Genomic DNA, 25,482 nt, shown 5'->3' with positions numbered 1-25,482 from the left:
TTTTTTAGAGGTTTTTGCTATAGGGCACATGTGCTTGCCAGAAAGACAGAGAGAGACAGAGAGACAGAAAGCGAGAAATCACCCCCCAGGGGGATTGGCCACGCCGCAGTCCCTTCTCGTCTATTCTCCTCTCAGGATCTTGGGCATGCATGCACGCACTCGTGCCTGGCCTGAGTTTAAGCCACCAGGTCCAAGACTCGAACTGCGGTCAACTACATGGGAGTTCAGCAGCATAGCCATTATGCCAACTGCTGGTCCCCTGGCATGAGTTTTATGTTGCCAGGTTCAGGGCTCAAACCATGGTTGACTACATGGGAGTCCAGCTATGTAACCATTATACCATCTGCTGGTCCCCTCCATCTTTTCTTAATTCCTTAGGAAATATTTATTACAGAAATTGGGTTGTAGACCAGCAGGTGGCACGGAGGTTGTGGGCAGCTGGATCCCAAATGGCTGACTGCCGTTTGAGTCCAGATCTGGTGGCTTGAGGAACACACCATGCACATGTGTGTTTGTGCCCAAAATCCTAAGAGGAAAAAGGAGAAGGGATTGTGGTATAGCTATCTCCCCTGGGAGGTGATTTTTCACTTTCTCTCTCCCTCTCTCTATCTCCTTTTGTGTCTCTCTGGCAAGTGCAGCATCCTATAGCAAAAAATATAAAAAGCAAGAAAGAAACTGGGTCACTTTCCCATAGATTCCCAGTCTCTTTTGCTGATCTTATCCCTGTGATGCTGTCATTCTATTTTTAAGTATCAACTGCCTTAGCTCTTGTCACTCAAGGCCTGATGCCAATAATACTTTCCCGATAGTTTTCTCTGCCACTTGGCCTTCAGGTCACATTTCCTAAATCAGGACTCTAATCCAGTCATGTTCCTGAACCAAATGTTCCCTGAAGCCCCACTGTCACCTTTAGGCTAAAGTGCCAACTCTGCAGCCTAACGTGGGGCTTTCACCATCCGGCCTAGCTTCTTTTCTTTCTGAACTGCTTTGTCCACAAGAATGTATCCTCAGTGACCTCTACAGGAGCCTGTGACTAGTTCTCTCTCCAGCACCAGTTCACCTGAAATTCAGCTCTGCAACTCCAACTACCTGATGCAAATCTAAACCCGGGTGTTCCACTGGTACTGCAAACCCAGCCTCTACTCCATAAGTAACAAACGAGGCATCTGTAAGACACCAAGCCAAAACATTTGTATAATCGTAGAATTACTATATGATAATATTACTGTTACTAGATGCCAAGCTCTTTTTTCTTTCTTTCTTTCTTTTTTCCTTCAAAGGATTATTTTATTTAACTCTATTTATTTATTTATTGGACCAGAGGGAAAGCAAGAAAGGAAGTAGATGCCAAGTTTTTAAGGGCAGGAGTTGTGCTTTTAAATTATGTTTTTTCCTTGTGACAATAAAGATTCAATAAATATTTACTAAGCGAGCATGTAACATATCATGAGACTTCAAGCTGCAGTCTCACTGTGTCTGTAACAAGGACAGCAGCGCCCGTCGGACAGAATTGTCTGAGGAGTAAATCACATGTGTGAAGAGCTAGCACAGTGCCTGGCCCACAGTAAGCATTTCAGTAGTATCAGCTTCTGTTATAATTAAAGTACTTAACTTTGTACCTTTCTGCACATCTTATGTACAACGACGTGAACTTTTCTAAAGGTCAGATTAATTCCCACTCTCTACAAGAAATCTTAATCTTTCCAGTCCATAGTAAACTGTATTTCCTCTGGAATTTCATAATCCTTACTTTCTGATAATTATTCGTAAATTCTTGCCTCACTCATTCATTAGTTTTTCCCCCCAGGGGGTACAGGGACTCCCCAGAGAGAGACAGAGATTGAGAGGGACAGGCAGAGAAAGAGAGAGAGAAAGCACACCTTTTTTTTCTTTTTTTTGGAGAGGTTTTTGCTATAGGGCATGTGTGCTCGCCTGAAAGAGACAGACAGAAAGCAAGAAATCACCCCCCAGGGGGGGATGGCCACACTGCAATCCCTTCTCCTCCACTCTCCTCTTGGGATCCTGGGCATGCACGCACATGCGCCCAGTGTGAGTTTAAGGCACCGGGCTTAAACTACAGTTTAAGCTCAAACTGCAGTGGACTACATGGGAGTCCAGCGACAAAGCCCTTTCGCCAACTGCTGGTCCCAAGAGAAAGCATACTTTAACGGGGCATAGTCACACTGCAATTCCTTCTCCTCCATCTCTCCAACCTGTTGGGATTTTGAGTGCACACACACCTGGCGTGCTTTTCAAGCTGTCAGGGCTAGGACCTGAATGACAGTCAGTCATGTAGTATCCAGTTCCCTTATCTACTAAGCCAGAGCACTGGCCTCCAGTTATTTTTTTTAGCACAAAATAAAAAAGATTTGGGGACCAGGTGGTGGCAAAGTGGCAAAATACAATTTTTTTGTTGTTAAATATTTATTCTTTCTTTTTTTTCTTTCTTTCTTTTTTTTTTTTTAAATTTTACCAGAAAGACACAGAGAGAGAGGGAATGAGAGAGGGAAAGTGAGAAAGCAAGCCACCAGGTCCGAGACTCGAACTGTAGTTGGTCATGTGGGAGCCCAGCGCCCTCATCCACCATGCCACCTGCCAGCCCCCACAAAATGCAATGTTTTGTAAGGCAATCCCACATGAGAAAGTTCACAGCGCAAGTCTGGAGCTCTCCCAGAGTATGGCAGGTATGTATGTACCATGGTTCAGGAATAGCTGAAGCTGGGAGTGGACTGGGGCATCAAAACCCATTGAAGCTGCTCTCTCTCTGTCTTGCTGATGAAAGAGAAAAATAAATAAACTTTTTTAAAAAAGGAAAATATTTGATCATACTTTATTTGCCAAGTACTTGAAAAAAGCAAATTCTTGGATAAGGTTTTGCAAATATGGAAAGAAAAGAATGGAAGTCTGAAATCCACAGGGAAGAAATATTTCTGCCTTGTTAAAACATCTACTAAAAATAAAGAAAACAAACTAAGTAGAAATAAGTTAAGAACTGGGAGGGAGTCTTGAAAATCAGCCTTCCCAGAGTTGATATTACTAGCTATCTCAGAAATAAATAGTACAGAAATAAAATACATGGCTCTCCAAGGACTTGGTCTCATGGTTTAAGTACTCTGAGCAGATACATCAAGGTTTTCCAAAAACATGTCAACTAAAACCCAAACAATGATTTATCTTTACTTTAATTCTTTCACTTCAGAACGACAGTTTTAAAATTTGGGGTTGGCATACAAGAAAGAAGTACTCTCTTACCGGATCGATGCCAAAAGGATACGGTCCACCAAAAACTCCAGTGATGGCTGGGTTCAGCTGGAGAACGGGGTTCCCTTTAAGCGTTTCCTCCCTACCAATGTGAATAGAAAGGTCACATTAATTTTGATCAAGACAGAAAATTCTGGGGTCCAGAAACTGACCCCAAACTACTATAGCTATCTTATCTCTTCAATAAAGAAGGACTAACTAAGGTTGAGAATAAGGGATTGTAGATAACAAAAAGAAAAAAAAAGATGCATACATACACAATCAAGTAGGGAATTTGGAGAATCTGCTTCTAACTTACAAAAAAAAAAAAGGATTTAATTTATAGTACTAGTTCCCTGATACCTGCTTAACAAATCACAAAGCACTTCATAGGTTGGCACATAAATAAGAGGAGACACAGCATTCTTCTGAAACACAGACATTGTCAACTAGTTCCTAAAGAAGTTAATTTACTGCTTGTCTGAAAAATCAGAGCTGAGAGTTCTGCAAAAGCCATTCTGGGGGCTGTCTGATTTGTGAGATCTTTCTCTCTTTTTTTCTCAATTAAACTTTGCTAGAGTAGACTTCTCTAAAGTTTTCCTTCCAACAGCTTTTGTGTCAGACATGAGATCTGAAGGAGAGATTCCAGTGATCCCTGGGAGCATCGAGAGACCACGCAAGGTACCCACTGGACCATTTATGTCCATTGCTCTCTTGCAGCACCTGGAGGTCCTCAGGAAAGGATGCTTTCTGTGATCAAGTGACTGAGGACAATCAAACCCTTCATGGTCTAGAACTCAGAGAGAGACTGGGTCTTCCAGAAATGACACCAGAGAAAGACTGGCCATGATCCCTGTTGGAAGGTACCATACCAGATTCTTCGCACACTCATACTACAGTGAAGCTTCAAGGCCTCGAACTCTGGGTTCACAACTCAGAGGGCTACTTTAGACTCTTGGGATGGTACGCTTGTTGGAGACTTTACTTTTCCTCTCAAATAATAGGGAAACTGTACTGGGGTGGTGTTTATTGTGCTGTTTTCCTGCACCAGAAAATGTCTATGCCTATCTATCTGCAGAGGTGGAGGCTGAACGGATTCTTTCCACGCCCCTTGGAGCCACATGCATGAGAAGCTGAGGCAAAGATGACAAATAAATTCCCCAAGAATAGCCATGCCATGAATGGCATTTCAGGAATATGAACCCCTGTAACCTGATCCCAAAGATCTTGCTTTGAAATGGCCTTTTGCCAGACTGCACAATTCCTTCTCACATGGTATTAATTTTGGGCGGGCCAGTTGTTAGAGTAATGGCTATGTTGCTAGACTTCCATGTATTGGACCGCGGTTCAAGTCCCAGACCTGGTGGCTTAAACTCACGTTGGGCGCATGTGCGTGCGTGCTCAAGATCTTGAGAAGAGAAAGTAGGAGAAGGGATTGCGGTGTGGCCAATCACTCCTGGGGGGTGATTTCTCACTTTCTATCTCTCTGTCTCTCTCTGTCTTTCTGGCGAGTGCACGTGCCGTATAACAAAAACTTCTCTCAAAAAAAAAAAGTAAAAAATGTGTGTGTGAAAAGCGATATTTATGTTATAATGTTTATATTGGCTCATCAGAAAAGTCATGATGTAAAAATACATAGAAAGATACATCATGACTTTCCAACAGCCCAATATATGTAATATTGGCATTGCAATCAATGTTTAATTTTAAAAATATCAGAGCTGAACATTAAAGGAGTAAGCATTGTTTTTTTATCTTCTGTAACTTACGTCCAATTAGATAAAGTAAACATCGGCCGTACACTCCAGGATGACCCGAAGATATTAAGAGACTTGGAAAAGCAGTCATTGTAGATGAGGCCAGTGTAGATGGAGAACACACCCATCAGTAGAATAATGTACCGACCACTGAACACAGTGCTAAACATCTGGGAATCAGAAGAGAGAAGTAATGAGAACGTACTCTCCGCGCTCAGGTTGTGACAACGCCCTTTAGAACATACCAGTCCCTTCTTCTTGCTGTACTTTCCCCTATTCTGGTTCAGAAAACTTGAAAAAGACCAAATTATTAAGCTAATGAGAACTTCACTTCCAAAGCATATGGCTGCTTTGATGTTACAATGAACAGAACGATCCCATTTCCCTTTGCTAAATCCATGCACAAAAGACTTTCTGATCATAATTTTCATAATGCCTGCTTGAGAAATTGTAAAATTTCAGTCCAGTGCAGATGATTTAAAAATTACCTCATTCTCATTCTTCTGGGAAAGGATCCGGCTCTCCCTTAATACCATCCACACAGCAAAAAGAGTCATCAAAATGCCATGGCCAAAGTCTCCAAACATCACAGCAAACAGGAAAGGAAAAGTGATAATAGTATATGGAGCTATAAAGAAACCAAAGAAAGAAAAACATGCGGTACATGAGACCAAAAAATAACACATTCCTCTCCATACTCTAAGATTAATATCAAGTGTCCTATTTCCCAGCTGCCAGGTGGAGGGTCCCTCAGAGAAAATCTTCCATGGCAGAATATACATACCCTCACGACTCAGTTGGTGGACCCTGAACTGCTGTTAACAGCTGAAATGAATAACACAGGACATGAAAGTGTTGTCCCAGCAATACTGAAGTTTGTTCTTCAATTCCCTTCTTCTAACCCCTGGGACACTGCTCCTGGGGCAGGTCAGCTAGCTACTCTCTGGAGCTGAATAAAGCCACCAGGTAGCAGGGGTGGGGTGGGGGGAGTCGAGAACTAGAGCCAAGCACATCCTGTGAAAGGCTTAGGCTCCAAACAAAGCCTAGCTCTGGATTTAATAATTAACTCCCCTGACAGAGGACAAATCTGCCTTGTGCCTAAAATGGTCACTGATTGCTATATTTTCTCTGTCTAATCTTAGAACAGAGGAGCCAGGAAGCCATTTAAAAATATCAGACATCTTGGGGCCAGCAAGGGCTATGGTGGTTAAGGGTGATGGACTCCCACATGGCTGACCATGGTTTGAGTCCTAGGCCTAGCAGCTTGCTTCTCACCTTCCTTCTCTCTCTCTGGTCAAATTAAATAATAATAATAATAATAATAATAATAATAATAATAAATAAAGTTGAATAAAATATATTTTTTAAAAGATCAGATACCTTGAGGTGTCTCCTGCAAATGCTTTGCTAGAGAACATCAGATGTTTTATGGCTGGGAGAGAGTGCACGTGGAATAACCGACTGAGCTCTTTAAAGGGGTGTTGCTGGGACCAGCAGATGACTTAATGGTTATGTCACTGGACTCCACATGGTTGTTTGCAGTTCAATCCTGGACCAGGCAGCTTCAAACGTGCCAGGTGAATGTGCATGAGTGCCCCAAATCCCGAGAGGAAACTGAAGGAGAAGGGATTGCGGTGTGGCCATCTCCCCTTAGGGGGTGACTTCTCACTTTCTGTCTCTCTATCTCTCTCTGTCTTTCCAGTGAGCACACATGCCCTATAGCAAAAATATCTTTTTCTCTTAAAAAAAAAAAATAAAGGCAGTGTTGCCTGGTGATAAATCTATTTCTTAAAGTCACATGGGCATTTTTTCACAGGAATGACACAAGATCTGAGGTTTTGACAGCATCTTTAGTTTTTTTTTTTAAGAGTTGTTTATTTTTAATTAAGCTATTATTAATATTATTTTAATTTGACCAGAGAGAGAAAAAGAAAGTAAGAAAGTGAGTCACCAGATCTGGGATTTGAACCACAGTTGGCTATGGAGAGTCTGAGGCCTCAACCACAGCACCACCTACCAGCTCCAAAATCTTTAGTGTTCTTTTTGAGAGGTTTTTGCTATAGGGCGCATGCGCTCGCCAGAAAGAGACAGAGAGATGGAAAGTGAGAAATCACCCCCCCCAGGGGGTATGGCCATGCCACAATCCCTTCTCCTCCATTCTCCTCTCAGGATCTTGGGCACACACACACACATGCCCAGCGTGAGTTTAAGCCACCGGGTCCAGGACTCAAACTGCAGCCAACTACATGGGAGTCCAGCAACATAGCCATTATGCCAAGTGCTGGTCCCTAAAATCTTTAGTTTTAAGGCAGTTGTACAATAGCATTGACAGGGAGGTATTAAAGAAAACAACAAACAACAAACCTCTAAAAAGACACAAGTTTTTTTTTTTTTTTTTTTTTTTTTTTTTACCTGGATTTATCTCTCGGTAAGTTCCAATTCCATAAGCATCTACTATGTTCTGAAAGCCACATGTAAACTTGTTGGTTTTGTTATAGGTTGGTGGGGTCTGGTTCGTCTGCATCCTGTTTAAAATGGAGGGCACAGTGGAGCCACTATGTTCCTGGGAAATAGTAACACATACATCAAAGTTAGGCAAGCCTCTGACCACGGCGATGGCTCCAGGGGTGGGTGTGTGTTTATAAAAACTCATCAAACTATACACATAAGAGACATGCATTTTCTTCTGTGTAAGTTATAGCTCAATAAAATCAATGGAAACAAATAATTAGGGGTTATTTTTTCCCAGTCTTTGGGGAAACTGAGACTAGGTATAAAATTTGCAATGGTAGATTTCAGTTAAGTCTCGAGAACTACATCCTGCATCCTTCTTGTAAAAAAAAAGTTTGGAACCTCTGCCACATCTGCCTTCTATGAAAATCCTTGTCCTCTCCTCTTTTCATACAGGAGGCAAAGTATACTCTGCCTCTCCTTCAGCACCTACTCCTAACAGCAGAACGCCTTGCAGTCGGGCTGAGCTTGCTGACTCCTCGCCCGACCCAAAGGACTTCCCTCCCATATGACACCAGAGATGTATTCTTCAGCGAAAATCTCAGGAATTCTGCTCACTGACCGCTCCTCTCTATTCCTTCTCCGCTGCCTACCCAATAACATTACAAGCCCCTGAGGGGCTTCCTTATTTCTCTCTCTGATCTCCCACTCAGGGGCCTCCTCCGCTTCTACGCTCATGACTCCCATTCCTCTAGTTCTGTCCCACTGTCTACTTGACATTTCCACCTGGGTTTCTGTTCAGGACCTCAATGTGACTACAGCTGAATTTATCATCTTTCTCCTATCAATAAACTTCTCACACTGAACTTTTGCTTCCCTGAATGGAACCTCAGTTCTGATCACTCACTCAGCTTTGAGGGCCCAGGAACATTTTCAATTCTTTCCCCTTATATTTTCCTGCATCTTGCTAGGAACCAAGTGTACTTACTGAGTTTTCCTTCATGATGTCTCACAAATCCATTATTATTTTTTTCCCCACTGCCAGGCCTTACCCTAGAGGGTCCTTATCACTTACTACTCTAGGTCTACAATTTCCCCTACCTGACCCCTCACCTACACAATCTCCCCAGTCCTTCGTCTAAACCAGATGCCATCAAATTACTGAAACTGCTTTGATCATGTCCCTAAACTGTTAAATAGCTCCCAGTGACCCTCTACTCCCTTGGAATAAAATTTAAACCTTCTAATCTGTTATTTTGAAACTTCTTACTATTAAGTTCTAATATACCTGATACAGAGAGGCACTTGGGCTCTTTCAGCTCACCCATTATAATCTCTGCTCTTACATAACACACAGCCACGTTGCACTTCCTGCCTTTGTTCACACTGCTTTCTTCTTGTCATTGCCAATCAACACCTTACCCATTCCTCAAAGTCCTGATCAAATGCCACCTTCCTGAAGCTTTCCCCCATCACCCTAGCTGCAAAAGCTCCACATTTGGGCCACATACATCTACCAATCTACCACTCTTAGCACAGACTATCTTCTCTGATGGCACGTCGCCCTCTCCTAACCAACTGTAGGAGGCCTGAGGGTGTGACTGTACATCCATGCCACCCCAGGTCCTGCCAGTGCCTTAGAAGACAGAGTACCTCTAATGAGCTACTGAACAGAAGTAGTGGAATACAGTGAATGGGTCTCTGAATTGCAGTTTCCACATTTGCAAAATCAGGATAGTAGATCATACACAAAACGTACTGTCAGGATCCAAGACGAATACATTAGAGAATTGTGAAAGTAAAGGCACCATGTATATGAAACTGATCAAGGTTACAGTTGACGGGAGTCTCTCTTTTTGGCCACAGCTGCACTGCTAGCTTTGGAGACTTACCGTGCCCCTTCTGAGTGCAAACTGGATGGAGTCAAGGTCGGTGACAGGGCACCAGACCTCTGCAATCAGACATTTCTGGGTCACATCTATGTTGCACAGATTCAGGGTATGGTAGATGGCCTTCATCTTCCGCACCTTGATGAACCAGACCCGGATGTTCTTAGCAGCTGCCTGCAGAACCCTCTGGCGGTGATCTTCTGTTTGATTCAGAACCTTTTGGGAGAGAAAAATACAAGGGAGGGATCCTTCTAACACCAGTCTTAGATTTCAGGATATGAATGGCAAAGAGGAACAGCTTTCTGAAACATTGCCAGGAAACCGTCTTTCCTTCTCTTATAAGAGATTTTTTGCTATAGGGCATGTATGCTCACTGGACAAAGAGACAAAAAGCGAGAAATAACCCCCCTGGGGGGGGGGGATGGCCATGTCACAAACCCCTTCTCCTCCATTCTCCTCTTGAGATTTTGGGCATGCATGCACATGCATCTGGTATGTTTTAAGACCCTGGGTCTGGGACTCAAACCATGGCTGACTACGTGGGAGTCCAGCAACATAATCATTACGCCATCTGCTGGTCCTGAAATCATCTTTTTCTTTCTCTGGCTAGAATGATTTCTTTTTTACTTTTCTTCCCCCCTCCCCCCAAATTACAAGAAATTCAAGTTCTAGTTACTATATTCATGCTCATTTAGTCTCAAGCTCAAGAGAAATAGAGGAAAATGGTTTTTTGGCTTTTTTCTCTATATTTAGTCTTGCTATCCATCGAAGGCACAGTGAACATACTTCTCTGGCTTTTACTCAATTCATTAAAAAACAGACTTGGGGCTGGTCCCATAGCCTAGTACTCAAAGCAGCTGGATCCTTTATACTCAGCCACTGTTCAAATCCTGACCTCACTGCTTGAAAAACATGCTGGGTGCATGGGCCTGCATGCCCCAAATCCCGACAAGATGGAGAAACGGAGCAGAAGGAAATGTGGCATGACCACTCCCCACTGGGAGTGTTTTACCCTTTCTCAGTGTTTCTGTCTCTTTTTGGTGCACACATATGCCCTCTGGCAATTATAAAACAAACAGAACAACAAAACCAGAGGCTTGCTATGGGCAACCTGTCACTCAGAATCACAGAAGGGGCCCCCGGGCCCAGCAGCTGACAAACGAAGGAATCAAGCTAGCTGCAGAGCCCCTTGCAGGTGAGCCAGTCCCAGGGAAGGTGGGAGACAGGCTGTGAGCACCATGGCTCGCTATTCTGGGAACAGGAGCCAGAGACCCTGTGGAATCAGGAGCTCCCTTGGTTTTTAGAGGAGGTCTGGACCACCACAGACACTGCCATGTGGGGGCTGTAAGGTTTTACCCTTCTGTCCGGCATCCTGGAGGGAAAAAGTTTCAGTGTTGATCCTTTGGAAATGAATACAGATTTTTTTCTCAGAGAAATCGCATTGCCTAGATTAGGCTGGAGGAAGGTGCAGGGACATTTGACATTTTATGGCCTTGTTTATCACCAAATATTAAGGTTTCAGGAGCAGAGGTGAGGCTAAGCCCCCTGCTTCCAATCAGAAGGAGCTGGGCAAGCAGCCCAGAACTCACACTTCAGTATGAGAAACTCTGAAATCTCATGTCTTGGAAGAGAAAAAGCTATAGACTATGGTAATCACAACTCTCCATCACATATCTTCAAGCTTGTTCTGAACAAAGCAGTCGGCACACCCTGAAAGATGGTCTCGTTCAGGGGAAGGTGACTTCCACATTTTCAAAAAGAAGAAAAAATAAATAAATAAAGAGCCTTGGCACACTACGAAAACTCTTATGTTGCCACTTGAAGACAACTACTTTCCCTCCCTCTGGCTGTTGACTATTTCACAATCACTATTAAAACTTCTTTAGGAAGGATGCCAAATACATTTGCAAGCAACATTCTGTTTGCCTTTTTTCTTTCCCAATCCCACTGCATGGTTTCAATCCCCTTTTAAAGTTTCAGTTCCTACAGCTGGATTTTTCAAAAGTCTAATTCTGTGGGCCAGCAAATGGCATAATGGTTAAATCACTGGACTCCCATGTAGTTGACCATGGTTCAAGTCCCTGACCCAGCAGCTTAAAACTCACTCCAGGCACATGCTTGTGTATGCCCAAAGTCCCGAGAGGAAACTGGAGGAGAAGGGATTGTGGTGTGAGCATCCCCCAAGGGGGTGATTTCTCACTTTCTGCCTCTCTCTGTCTCTCTGGTGAGCACACATGCCCTACAGTAAAAATCTCTCTAAAAAAAAAAGTCTAATTTTGGGTTTTATTTATCTTTTTCAAAAAAGAATTATTTTATTTAACTTTATTTATTTTTATTTGACCAGAGAGGGACAGAATCAGAGAGAGAGAGAGAAAGGGAAAGTGAGAAACCAAGCTGCCAGAACTGGGACTTGAACCGAGGTCAACGATGTGGGAGTCCAGCACCCTTAACCGCCATACCTCCTGTTGGCCTTGTTTATCGATATTTTAAATTTGTTACAGGGCACATGCACTTGCCAGAGAGAGAAAAAGAGAAAGAGAAAGTGAGAAATCACCCCCGCCCCCCTAGGATGCACATGCCAAAATTCATTCTTTACTAGTCTCCTCTAGGGGTTTTGGCACACGTGCACACGTACCCAGCATGTTTTCCAAGCTGCTATCTGGGACTGGAACCACATAGTCACCCATGTGGGATATACCCAACTTAACTATTATGCTACCAGCTGGACTCTAATTCTGGTTATTTATAATGATGATTGCTCATACCCTTAAATCTACTCATGAGCTTGGAGAAAGATAAGACAGTCTCAGAACCCAGAATGTGCTAATATGGCTTATCACCCACCAGCAGTTCTAACAAACTTACTTCATCTGGTTAAACAGATAAGCATATGTCAAAGAGCTGGAAAGAGGTCAGACTGGCAGCCTCATACAATAAGGCTCAGAGGGAAAGATGCAAAAGAGCATTGCAGTGGAAGTTATGACATATTTCTAATTTTGACAATGCTGGAAGGACTGCCTTTGGGATTAAGCATGTTTATTAATATTTCAAAAAGGGAGTCATGACAGGACCAGCAGATGGCATAATGGTTGCGTCACTGAACTCCCACATAGTTGACCGCAGTCTGGGTCCAGGTCCGCACCTGGTGACTTATATTCAAGCAGGACACATATGCCTGTGTGCCCAAGATCCTGAGAGGAAAATGGAGAAGGGACTGTGGCATGACATACTCCTTGGGGAGTGATTTCTTGTTTTATGTCTCTCTGTCTCTGTCTCTCTGGCAAGCACATGCACCCTACGACAAAAATCTCTCTAAAAGAAGGCAGGGGGAAGTCATCACACTTATTCTTTCACCCTTTCCTTCCATGGACACAGACATCATCATGCCTCCCTTAGAACCTGATGATGACCACAGTGTGAACAAACCATACACACACTTAAATTTGGTAAAAATGTAACATAATTTCCTTCTGGGTACAAGGGCTACACCACGGCTCTTAGAATGTGTGATTAAGATCGAATGTAGCAGGGTCAGCAGGTGGCATAACAATTAAAGTGTTGGACTCCCACATGGATGACCAAAGTTCAAGTCCTGGACCTGGTGACTTGCATTCTTACTTTCCCTCTCTCTTTGTATCTCTCTGGTGAACATGCATGCCCTATAGCAAAAAAATAAATAATAATAATGATAAATAAAATTAAATAATTATAGATATACACACACACACATTCTAATTTTTTAAGAGATTTTTGCTATAAGGTACGAGCACTTGCTGAAGACACAGAGAGAGACAGAGAGACAGAAAGTAAGAAATCACCCCCACCCCAAGGGGATGGTCACACCACAATCCCCTCTCCTCCATTCTCCTCCTGGAATTTTGGGTACACATGCACATGGGACTGGCATGACTTTTAGGCTGCCATGTCTAGGACTCAGACCGCAGTCAACTACTTGGGAGTCCAGCGACGTAACCATTACACCATCTAGTGGTCCCCATAATAGTTAAAAAAAAAAGGGCCAACAGGTAGCATGGTGATTAAGGGCACTGGATTCCTACAGGGCCAACTGCAGTTCAAGTCCCAGACCTGGTGGCTTGCTTTCTCACTTTCTTTCTCTGTCCTTTTCTGGTCAAATTAAAACAAACAAACAAACAAATAAATAAAGATAAATAAAATAATTCTTAAAAAAAGAAAAAAGTTTGAATGTAGCAGAAGGATACACACTAGGCAGCTTCATCCTTAGGAGGTAGACTGTGTGTGAGACTTTATGTGCACCCAATCTTTTAAAAAACTTAGCATAGTTTTTTTTTAAAGATTTAATTTTATTTATTTTTTTTCTTTAATTCACTAGAGTGCATATATATTCACTAAAGAGAGACTGAGAGAGAAAAAGTGAGAACACAAGTTGCCAGATCCAGAACTTGAACCTTGGAACCTTAGCCACCACAACACCTGCTGGCCCAAACTGAGCATACTTTTAAAAATGATGATATAAAAAGAATCTCAGAGTGGAAATAAATACTCTAAGCAACAATGATTCTAAATTCAAGGCATTCCATCTCATTTGGGGATGATTAATGCTTTTTTAGGTTTTTACCATAGGGTATGTGCACTTCCCAGAGAGAGGCAGAGAGAGAAAGTGAGAAATCACCCTCCAAAGGGAACGGCCACACCACAATCCTTTTCTCTCCATTCTCCTCTTAGAATTTTAGGTGCACACACACGCGCGTCCAGTGTGATTTTCAAGCAATTGAGTCTGGGACTCTAATCATGGTCGGCCACGTGGGAATCCAGCTGCCTTAACCACCATGCCACCTGCTGGCCCAATTAATGCTATTATTTTTTTAAAGAATTACTTTATTAAACTTTATTTATTTATTTATTTTAGTTTGATCATAGAGAGATAGAGTGAGAGAGATAGAAAAAGAGAGAGAGAGAGAAAGAAGGCAAGTGAGAAAGCAAGCCACCAGGTCTAGGACTCAAACTGTGGTCGGCCATGTGGGAATCCAGCATCCTCAACCACTGTGCCACCTGCTGGCTCCTATTAATGCTATTTTAACAGTCATTCCCTGAGACTTTCCCCAGTTCCACGATGGACATATTCCCCATAGACTTGTTTTTTTTTAAACCTGAGCTTCTATAGGTGCCTCGTAAACTGTTAGTATTATAAGAAAGGAGAATGGCTTTCTATTGTATTTCACAAAAACAAATTCCATCCAGTCCTCAGCATACCATTTGGAGATCATCAATTCTGGTATTAACTCCGGAAGCCATTTCCTTCCTCTCCTGCGGTGTCTCAGGACAGGGATAGAGTGAGGCTCGGAACCTGAAATGAACAGACACAGCCTTGGGAACATTGACATTTCTTAACCTACTAGTTTAAATTATCTCAGAATATAATCCTAACTTACTAGAAAGATCAAAATGGGATTAGGCCAGACTGATGAGTTAATCAGCAATAATTAATGTGAAGTGGCCTGTAGCTAGAGCAATAATGTTTGAACTACATCGACATTCTTTGTAGATATGAAATTCTCTTCAGAGTGAAAAAAAAGGTAAAGTCTATTATATTGTAAATTATTAGACCAAAATGCCATGGTAAAAATTTTGCCCATCAGACAGAATTTCAGAAAATGTAAGGACATTGTACCTGTGGCACTAAACTGGGTATGTGGACCCATTGTCCCAGAATAAGGTGGCATTTATAAACTATGAGTACTAATTACTTTTTCCCAGAGAGAGGAAATTGTGGTTTTGATGATACTTTTTAAAAATTAACTTAGGCTATTTCCTTTTTAAAAAAAAAGTTGCCAGAGGTTACATGAACTCTCTGGAGACAGAGAGAGAAAGTAGAAAAGCATCCCCTCATGGGGATGGTCACGCCACAATCCTGTCTCCTATTTCTCCCTCCTTTTGGGATTTTAGTTATGCATTCACATGCACCTGCCATGTTTCTCAAGCTGTCATGGTTAGGACTTGAACCACACAGTCAGTCCTGTGGGATTCAGCTGCCTCAACCAACACGCCACTGGATGGCCTGAATTATTTCGAATGTGTGTGTATATATATATTTTTTTTTTTTTAAGAGAGTTTTTTGGGTTTTTTGTTGTTGTTGTTTGTTTGTTTGTTTTTGTTTTTGCTATAGGGCATGTGCACTCGCTGGAGGGACAGCAAGAGACAAAGGACAGAAAGCCAGAAATCACCTCATGGTGGGGATGGCCATGCCACAATCCCTTCTCTTCCATTCTCCTCTCAGGATTCTGGGCTTGCACATACACATGCCTGCTGTGAGTTTTAAACTGCTGGGCCTGGGACTCAAACTGTGGACTGACTATATGGGAGTCCAACGATGTAACCATTATGCCGTCTGCTGGTCCCACCCTAACATTATTAAAAGATATATTCACTGAGGCAAGACAGACTAAAAAGGATTTAAGGTTTACTACTCCGAAGGATCATTAAGCAGCATGGCTGTGCTCTCTTGGGTAGGGGCATGCTTCTCTTACCCTTCACAGATTTTCTTGACTCTGTTTTTCAGCTGGTCACCTTGGAAGAAGATAATAAACACAGACTTGTGCACGTAGTCACCCTAGGTGCCAAGAAAAAAGAACAAAGAGTATAGGTGTCTAAATCCAGATGAAGACTTTGAAAATAAGTTTTTTGGTGACAGGAACGACAGGAATCCTTCAAGGACAAGCAGTCCTGTACTTTTACCATAACCCTCTCTCTGTTTCTTAAACTGCCTTACGAGGACGTTTGCCCTGTGATCTCCAGTTACAAAAATCTTTCTCAATTTGATCTAAGATTCAACCAGGAGCTTGACAGAAAGCTAGATAATATTCCTCTTAGCGTTATTTAGTTTTGTTTTTTTAATCAATTAACTTTAAACCTTTTTTAGTCAAAATTTTCTTTTTGCTAGATACTGCGTGTGCTCTGCTCATGGAGAAGAGAAAGGACCTCCCTGGGGAATGGTCATACTGCAATCTCTTCTGTTCCATCTCTCCTTCCTGTGGGGAATGGTTACACCACAATCCCTTCTGCTCCATCTCTCCTTCCTGTTGGATTTTAGGCATGCATGCTCATGCACCTGGCATGTTTCTCAGGCAGTTGAGTTTGGACTTCTATCATGGTAGGCCATGTGGGATCCAGCTGCCTTAGCCATCAAGCCAGAGAGCTGGTTCAACGTTTTTTTTTTTTTTTTTTTAAGAATTATTTTAACTTGACCAGAAAGGGACGGGGGTGGAGGGCAAGAATGAGAAAGCAAGCCACCAGGTCCAGGACTCAAATCTTGGTCAGCTATTTGGGAGTCCAGTGCCTTCAACCATCACACCACCTGCTGTACCTGATTCAACTTTTTTTTAAGAGATATTTTTGCTATAGGCATGTACGCTTGCTGAAAAGATAGGGAGACAGAAAGTGAGAAATCATCCCCCAGGGAGAATGGCCATGCCACAATCCCTTCTCCTCTATTTTCCTCTCAGGATTTTGGGCATGTGCCTAGTGTAAGTTTTAAGCTGCTGGGTCCAGGACTCGAACCGTGGTCAACTATGTGGGAGTCCAGCGACATAATCATTATGCCACTGGTTCTGGAGCTGGTTCAACTTTAAATCGTGTATTGCCTCAGTGATAAAAGTGTAGGAGAGAAAAAAGAGAAAGAAGCTATTCCTATCTATTTTGGGTCTTAGAAATTCCCCAATGAAAGAGACTGAATAACTCCAACAAACTGATCCATGGGAAGAATGCTAATGTAGACTCTCAGGATCTGTGCTTAGTCTTTATGAGGCCAGGAGAGAGGCAATCCATTCCAAATACCAAGTTTAAACCTGCAGTATGAAGCAAGGACCAGGAGGGGAGATCAGAAAAATAAGGCATACAGAATCATCTCTGGTTGCCTGTATTTTCTTAAATTTGTATGAGGTATATATTGTTGTGTTTTTTTTAAAAATTATTTTAAATTTTATTTTATTTATTCATTCATTTATTTCAATTTGACCAGAGGGGGGGTTGGGGAGTGAGAAAGCAAGTCACCAGGTCTGGGTCTCAAACCATTGTTGGGCATGTGGGGGTGTCTAATGCCTTAGCCATCACACCACCTGCTGGTCCCTATATTGTTTTAATTTATTTATTTAGTCATTTAAAATAATTATTGGGACCAAGAGTTAACATAATGGCTATGTTTCTGGACTCCCATGTAGTCAACTGCAGTTTGAGTCCCAGACCTGGTAGCTTAAACTCACGCCAGGCATGTGTGCATGCATGCCCAAGATCCCGAGAGGAGAATGGAGAAGAAGGGATTGCAGTGTGGCCATCCCTATCCCCCCTGGGCGGTGATTTCTCACTTTCTCTCTCTCTGTCTCTGTCTTTTAAAACCTCTCTAAAAAAATAAATAAATAAAAGAAGAAAAATTACTTATTTAATATTATTTTTTAATTTAAAAATTTTATTCATTGTCTTTATTTTATTTTTTAAAGTTGACCAGAGAGAGACAGAGAGAGGGAAAGTGAGAAAGCAAGCTGCCAGGTCCAGGGCTCAAATTGCAGTCAGCCATGTGGGAGTCCAGCACCTTAGTCACCATGCTACCTGCTGGCCCCTATATTGCTTTTAAAATAAGAAAACAAGTGATGAAAACTTTAGAAGGATTAAAGAAGAATAATGGACAAAATTAGGTTAAGTTGGTAAATTCCCTAGACTAAGCTGGCGCATTATCTGTGTACAGCAGCTCTGTTGTAGAAATCCAGGCCCCCTTGCCTAGATTTGTTAATAAAATACCCTTCTGTTGCCAAGAGGAAATGACTGAGTATTCCAGAGAACAGTTCTACATTAGCTGTGACTGCAGATTATAGTGCTCCCACAACACAAGACAACCCTCTGGTAGACTGTAACATTGGAGCCCCAGTAAGGGCATTCACTTTAACTTGAGGGTCACCACACGTCTGTGTGACCCATCCAAAATGAGAAGTCACAGTGTGATCTGCCTTCTTAGGTGGAGCAAAGAATATTAATTTAAGATATTCACAAGGTAATTTAGAACAGGAAAATCAACTCCAGGCTTCTAACTACTACTAATACAAAATGCAGTAACATTTCTTCAGTACATTGAACTTTGTTATCCTTGAAATCAGGACTCATCATATTCATAAACGTTTAGATGATTAACTTTGTCTAATTATGTCAGGTGCCAAGATCTAAGCTGTTTCTATTTCCCAAAGCACTGGACAGAGAAGATTATCCTATGTTGCACAATAAATTCTTTTTCTTTTTTTTTTAAGGATTATTTTAGTGGGGGCCAGCAGGTGGCGTGGTGGTTAAGGTGCTGGACACTCCCACAAGGCTGACCACAGTGCGAGTCCCAAACCTGATGGCTTGCTTTCTCACTTTCCCTCTCTCTCTCTCTCTCTCTGGTCAAATTTAAATAAATGAATGAATAAATAAAATTAAATAAATAATTATTTTTTAAAAATTATTTTAGGGCCAGCAGGTGGTGGGTTAATGGTTCTGGACTCCTACATGGCCAACTACACTTCAAGTTCTGGACCTGGTGGCTTGCTTTCTCGCTTTCCCTTTCTCTCTCTCCATCTGGTCAAATTAAAATAATAATAACAATAATAAAAATAACAAATAGAATTAAATAAATAGATAATTCTTTTTAAAAATAACAATAACAAATAAAATTAAATAAAATAAATGCTGTGGATAAATGAAATGATTTATTTCAAATGTTTAAGAGTTTTTTTAATTTAACAGAGAGAGAGAGACAAGGAAAGTCAGAAAGCAAGCTACCTGGTCCAGGACTCAAACTATGGTCAGCTATGTAGGAGTTCAGTGTCTTAACCAGCATAACACTTGCTGGCCCTCCACCGAATTAATTCTTAAACTAAGTTTTGAATTCTCCCAGAACATAAGTACTTAAAAATACCTTGGTATGTAAAATTTCATCAGCATATCCCTATCACTGTTAAGAAACTCTCCTTTTCTTTTTACACATTAATATCACCAAATTTGGAACCAGATATCCTGCTTTAAGTTGATTTTCATACAGATAATTTTTCTTTAGTCCCAGACCAGTAACAAAAAATTAAAGTTTAAAATAACGGGAGGAGGGTTAGTCCCATAGCCTAGTGGTTAAGGGAGCTAGATCTCACATGGCTGACCACAGTTCAAATCTTGGCCCCAGTGGCTTGAAAAATGCCAGGTGCATATACGTGTGTGCCCTAAATCCTGACAGGATGGAGAAGTGGAGGAGAGGGGAAGACCACATCCTATTTGGGGTGTGTTCTCACTCTCGTCTGCACCCCCCCCCATCTCCCCAGCTCTCTCTCTGATGAGTGAATGTGCCCTTGGCCATTAAAAATAAAATAAGAGGGACCAGCAGATGGTGTAATGGTTGTCAGTGGACTCCCACATAGTCGACCACGGTTCGAGTCCCAGACCTGGTGGCTTAAAACTCACACCAGGTGTGTATGTCCAAAATACAGAGAGGAGAATGGAGGAGAAGGGATTGCAGTGTGGTCATCCCCCTGGGGGGTGATTTCTCGCTTTTTGTCTCTCTCTCTCTGTCTCTCTCTGTCTCTCCAGTGAGAACACATGCCCTAGCAAAATACTCTCAAAAATAAGTTACATAAATTAGAAAAAGCACACCAGCATCATTTCCCATCAAAATAACACTTAGAAGGCTAGCCTCACGGCAGTGATTAAGTACTATGCACAGGGAATCAGATTCCACAGAGGTGACTGCAGTCTGAATCCCAGCCCTAATGACTTAAAAAACACGCCGGCACCTGTGCATGAATGTCCAAAATCCTGACAGGGAGAAAGGGAGGAAGAAGAACGGGTACGCTTTCTCCCTCTCTTTCTTTCTCTGTGAGCACATGTGCCCTCTGGCAAAAAAAAAACAAAATAAGTAAAATAATGATATCTGCATGGGTAAAACCTGGAAATATGTATGTGTTATGTATATAGCATAAGTATACATGTGAGGGGAGTTAAGTTAGAGGAGAGGAGCAGTCTTCAAACTCTCAGATCAAAGCAGGGATGACACAGGGCTCCTCTGGGGAGGGGTCTCATTCAGGTGGCACCATGGTGTGCTACTGCTCTGGGCTCTCTTTATAAGACCTACTCCACAGGATGCAATTTCCTTGTCTTACAGTCACTGGATCCTCCAGGGGGTTCTCTATTTCAGCCTGCCGCAGGAACACGTTCCCCCGGCACACTCGCCAAAGCATGCGCTCGAAAGTAGGGATGCGCTCCCGGTTAATGACACCAGCCACGAAGCTGTGGGGAGAAAAGCCAGATTGGGGACTCTATTCTGTGCTGCGGGATGGAGGTTTTAAGAAAAAAAGGGAAGTGAAAGGAGAAAGATACTATACACATGAGACTACATGCTATGTCAAAGGGGATGCCAAAATAACACTCCAGGCCTTATTTCTGGTCCCAGCAAAGGGGCGACAGAACAATTTAGAAACTGAATCCACAGAGACTTAGAAAGATCTCTTACCAGGCTGAGGAGAGAGCACATCCTGGTGGAAAGTGAATCCCCAGCCTCATGGCTCTTTGTAAAGAAAGGTGAACACGACCCCACTGAATGTGGAAAGGTTGAGGTGGTACTCACCCAAGTCTTAAAGGCGTGCCTCTTCCTATCTCGCTTGGCTCCAACAGGGATGAGGATTCTTCCAACAGGTCTGGATCCGCCATCTGCTGATGATGCAATTCAGCCTGAATTCACAAATCAATTAATATCTAATGAAAATAGTTAGTGGCATGCAGGGAACGAGGAACCAGGAGACAGGTTCAGAAAGTAAAGATGAGAAAAGAAAACCACCAAAAGATAAGACACACCCACAGAGACAAGAATTGGGAGGAAAACAAAGGAAATAAACAAGGTAAAGAAAGCATAATTGCCCCCAGGAAAGCATCTGGGGAAATGGTTTTAGAAATAAAGAATAAAAGGGGAAAAAAACATTAAACAGTGGGATGTGTATAAATCTGTGACTTGGTGGAAGCCATTTTCTCTCCTATTTCCCTGAATGAACTATGAAAAGTACCCACAAATATCTCTGCATGTGGGTAGGACTGAACTGTCTCCTCCTTTCAAGCAAAAGTAAAGCAGTTCTGCAGACATTCTCAACACTTCATTTCTAGGCAGGTGCACTAGAATTTTTCCTGTGTGAGAAAGGGAGGTAGACTCTCTTTCCAAGGGAGGAGCCAGGCACTGTGGCCATCTTGAACACAGTGTGATCTGGAGAAAACAGGAGCATCTCCAGATATGCAGGTTTTCAAGGCCCAACAGTCGAGAACTTTCAGCATAGCTGTGTATAAAATGCTATGAACCTTGGGATTTACAGAGTATTTCTTTCTTCAAAAGGATAAGAAACACAATAGCTGAGCAGGGCTGGGTCTCTACTATATCCATAAAGGAAAAAAAATAAAAAGTGAAAACATATCTAAATGTCCTGTTTTCCAAGGTGGAACCTAGAAATATGAAACGATCATACAGGCTTTACAGCTGAAAATTACTTGATTCTTGAGCTGTGCTCTCAAGAAAGTGAAGAAAAAGCAATGAATAATAAACCAATCTACAGCTTGAGGGCTGGTTTAATTGGTTCATTTTAAAATGATTTCCACCATGACAGTTTATACAATGAAATGAAGGAGGAAAAGGATCTTCCCCATATATGGGTCAGTATTTCCTAGCTCCTCCCTATCCAACTCATCCTATCACACTTTACTCCAATCAGAGGGAAATACTGCCCTTAAAATATAAAATCCAATCAGCTTCTCCACAGCCTGATCTCCCCAACTTTAATAACCATGCACTACCTGTTTGACCAAAGACTGAAATAAGCCAGAACAATCCTTTTTCTTGAAGCAAAAATAATGCAAAAAGTCAGGATAATTTTTCTCTATCGCTTTCATTCCACATTTTAACTTGATTCTATTCCTATCAACTGCACCATCATAAAATGCCACATGGGAACCTCACGTGATAGTCACAGGACCATAAATGTAACAAAGAGGGTAGAAAAACTAAGTATAAACCAAAAATTTAAAAAAAAAAAAAAGGGGGGGGGGTTGGCCAGCTGGTGGTGTGGAGATGGCTGGATTCCACGTGATCAACTGCGTGGTAGGAGTCCAGGATCCAGAGCCTTGGGAAACATACCTGACACAGCTGCGTCTACCCAAAATCCCGGAATGGGAATAATGGGAATAGAGGAAAGGGAATCGCAGTGTGGCCGTCCACCTGGGAGTGCCCTCTCATTTTCTTTCTCTCTCTCTCTCTCCAGCAAACACACATGCTCTGTGCCAAATTTAAAAAAAAAAATAAAAAAAGAAGTGGAGGGTAGGCAGGCACTGGATACACCAAAAGGGCAGAGAAATACTGTAGCGGGGTTGGAAAAATTAAGATGAGATAATGGGGAGACTAGTTACCAATTACTGCCACATGGAAGTTTAGGAGGTTCTTTTTATTTCTACTTGACATCGAATCAGCCTACTGTGAGCACCTTTTCAATCTAGACGACCACAACTCTCAACACGTTTCTGGAATATCCCTTAACAAAAGCAAAAAAAAACAAAAAAACAAACCAAACAAAACAAAAAACCCAGTAACATCGACTGCTACTCACAAGACTCCCTGACAGAATGGCAAGCAGCACTTAGCAACTAGACTACTCTAAAGACTGTATCTAGAATGCCCTGAGAATCAGAAGCAGTGGAACTAAAATCGAAAGGAAACTTGCAATCAAATCTTAATTACTCATCTCACTAGTTCAGACCTAAGAGTCCTAAGTCTTAGCGAAGAAAGCTAAACATTTCAAAAATAAAACCTTTTGACGGGATCCTAAGATAGCCAGAACTACCAACTAAGGACTTTTAAAGCAGTATCTAAACCCAAGCAACAAAATAGCTAAATTTGAATCTCAGAGCATCTGGGTCCTCTATTCATACAGGGATATTGCCAATGTCCCTCTAAATCGTGGCTGTGCTCTCTGGTTTCCCTGTGTCCCCACCCGGAATACTGAAAGCCATGCCTTACAGAAAGGAAGCAGCCACACTTCAGTTCTATTTCTACAGCATTTCAGTGTAAGGAGCACATCCCGTTCAAGCTACAGCCATTCCCAGGAGCACACACTTCTGCCCTCACCTACACTGAGGACGAAATTACACTTGATCATTGAAGGTATTCCCCCAAGCCCCGAAGGAGATGGCAGGTGGAAAAGAAAAATAAAGAAAGCAGATGAACGGGAAACTCAGAAGGAAAGGAAGGCAGGAATCTGCATGCCATTAACCATTACTTTTCCAGTCTTCTTTACGTTCTCATATGTTATGGTGCTTATGGTAAAAGATGCAGAGAAATCTCTCCAGCTCTTACAGTTCTTCATAAGCAAGAAGACTGAGAAAAGGATAATCATTAACAAGTCATTTTAAATGCTCTGGATAAGAAATGGCTGAGTTGAATTTGTAATCACCTTAAATCATAAGAGTTTTCTATACATGATTCCCCTTTCCCTTCTACACACCCTACCAATCAAACCTCTATTGCCTCCACCTAGAAAAAGATATTTTCTGATTTAGCCATTTTCTGCTAAATCACTATTGTGAATTATTGATTGTATTCACCAAATTATAAAAAAGAAGAGGAATTTAAAATGGATAGTGTTTTAGGTCATTTGCAAACATTACAATTTCAGGCATGGAAGAAAATCTCATGAAAACCCCTAAGTTCCCGATATCGTGGGAAGGTCCCACGTTTTCTCATTGTTCATGCGATTTAAAGTGCACACTTGCACGTGCAGACACAATCCTCTGCAAGATCTCATTTCCAATTACAGCAGCAACACCTGAGACAGCCGTTTGGCAGTAGGGTAAGGCCTAGGGAAAGGACCCTGGCTGAGGCTGCAAACCAGTGGCAAGGCACTGGTGGTGCCCTTGGAGAGAAAAAGCAGACAGGGCCCTGCTGGAAGACTTCCTGCCTTGCTGTGAGTACTGGGAATGAAGAGGTACTGCTGACAAAACCAGTGGGAGAATGTGTCACAGCCAAGGCAATGTGTTCCAAGTACGTCCAGAGAGTGAAAAAAAGTCTTGTCTAAGAAGGAGAAAACCACCCATGAGGATAGGGCATTACAGGTCATAAAAACTTAAGAGTCTGTGCTCCTAAGATGGGCAATAAATGTGTAGATATTTTAATCACAAAATAAAATTCCTAAATCCATAACTTAACTCACTCCTGAACTAAGGAAGTCATGAACTCAGGAACCCACTTCACACATCCTAGTGACATCCAGCAGTAGAGAGTATATCAAAAGGGGAAAAAACAGGGTTAAAGAATTAAGGTCCTGGGACCAGCAGTAATGGCTATGTCGCTGGACTCCCATGTAATTGACCACAGTTTGAGTCCTGGACCTGGTGGCTTAAACTCACACCGGGTGCGTGTGCATGTGTGCCCAAGGTCACAAGAGGAGAATGGAGGAGAAGGGATTGCAGCATGGCCATCCCCCTAGGGGGTAATTTCTTATCTTCTGTCTCTCTCTCTCTGTCTGGAAAGTGCACATGCCCTATACCAAAAACCTCTCAAAAAAAAAAAAAATTAAGGTCCTGGGGGCTGGCAGATGGCATGGTAGTTAAGGTGCTCGACTCCCACATGACCATTCGTGGTTCAAGTCCTGAACCTGGGGCTTGCTTTCACTGTTTCTCTCTCTGTCTCCCTGTGGTGAATGTGTGTGTCTTGTAGCAAAATAAAAAAAAAAAAAAAAAAAAAAAGATGATAAAGAAAATTAAATAAATAATTCTTGAAAAAAGAAAAAGAAATTATGGGACCAGCAGATAGCATAATGGTTAGGTTTCTGGACTCCCACATGGTCACCTGCAGTTCAAGTTCTGGTCCCGGTGGCTTGACTGTAAGGTCACTTTTACATGGGATCTGTGGGCAGTACCTTGGATGTGTTTAGCAAAGCACACATCTGTGAACAAACAGAGGCCTTGCATATAGGGATTTTTCTTTCTTTCATTCTTTCTTTTTTAAAATAATTATTTAATTCCATTTATTATTATTATTACTACTTTAACCAGAGAGAGAGAAAGGGAAAGTAAGAAAGCAAGTTGCTAGGCCTGGGACTTGAACCAAGGTCAGCCATGTGAAAGTCTAGCAC

General features: G+C 42.1%; 1 protein-coding gene across 1 annotated transcript in view; it reads right to left on the bottom strand.

Annotated features, from left to right (window-relative positions):
• ATP6V0A1 (ATPase H+ transporting V0 subunit a1) overlaps window positions 1-25,482 on the bottom strand; it is a gene marked incomplete in the record, with an annotated part of 69,884 nt that overhangs the window by 27,160 nt on the left and 17,242 nt on the right. Inside the window, 9 exon segments of the mRNA XM_014590691.2 lie at window positions 3,253-3,343; window positions 5,010-5,167; window positions 5,486-5,625; window positions 7,410-7,560; window positions 9,341-9,553; window positions 14,570-14,663; window positions 15,844-15,926; window positions 20,482-20,608; window positions 20,946-21,049. Of these exon segments, the coding sequence (XP_014446177.1) occupies window positions 3,253-3,343; window positions 5,010-5,167; window positions 5,486-5,625; window positions 7,410-7,560; window positions 9,341-9,553; window positions 14,570-14,663; window positions 15,844-15,926; window positions 20,482-20,608; window positions 20,946-21,049 (1,161 nt within the window).

The sequence above is a fragment of the Tupaia chinensis genome, unplaced genomic scaffold (assembly GCF_000334495.1).
Source record: "Tupaia chinensis unplaced genomic scaffold, TupChi_1.0 Scaffold000477_1, whole genome shotgun sequence".
NCBI lineage: Eukaryota > Metazoa > Chordata > Mammalia > Scandentia > Tupaiidae > Tupaia > Tupaia belangeri.
The sequence above is the reverse complement of the archived record's forward strand: the minus strand, read 5'-3'. Positions and strand labels throughout refer to the sequence as shown.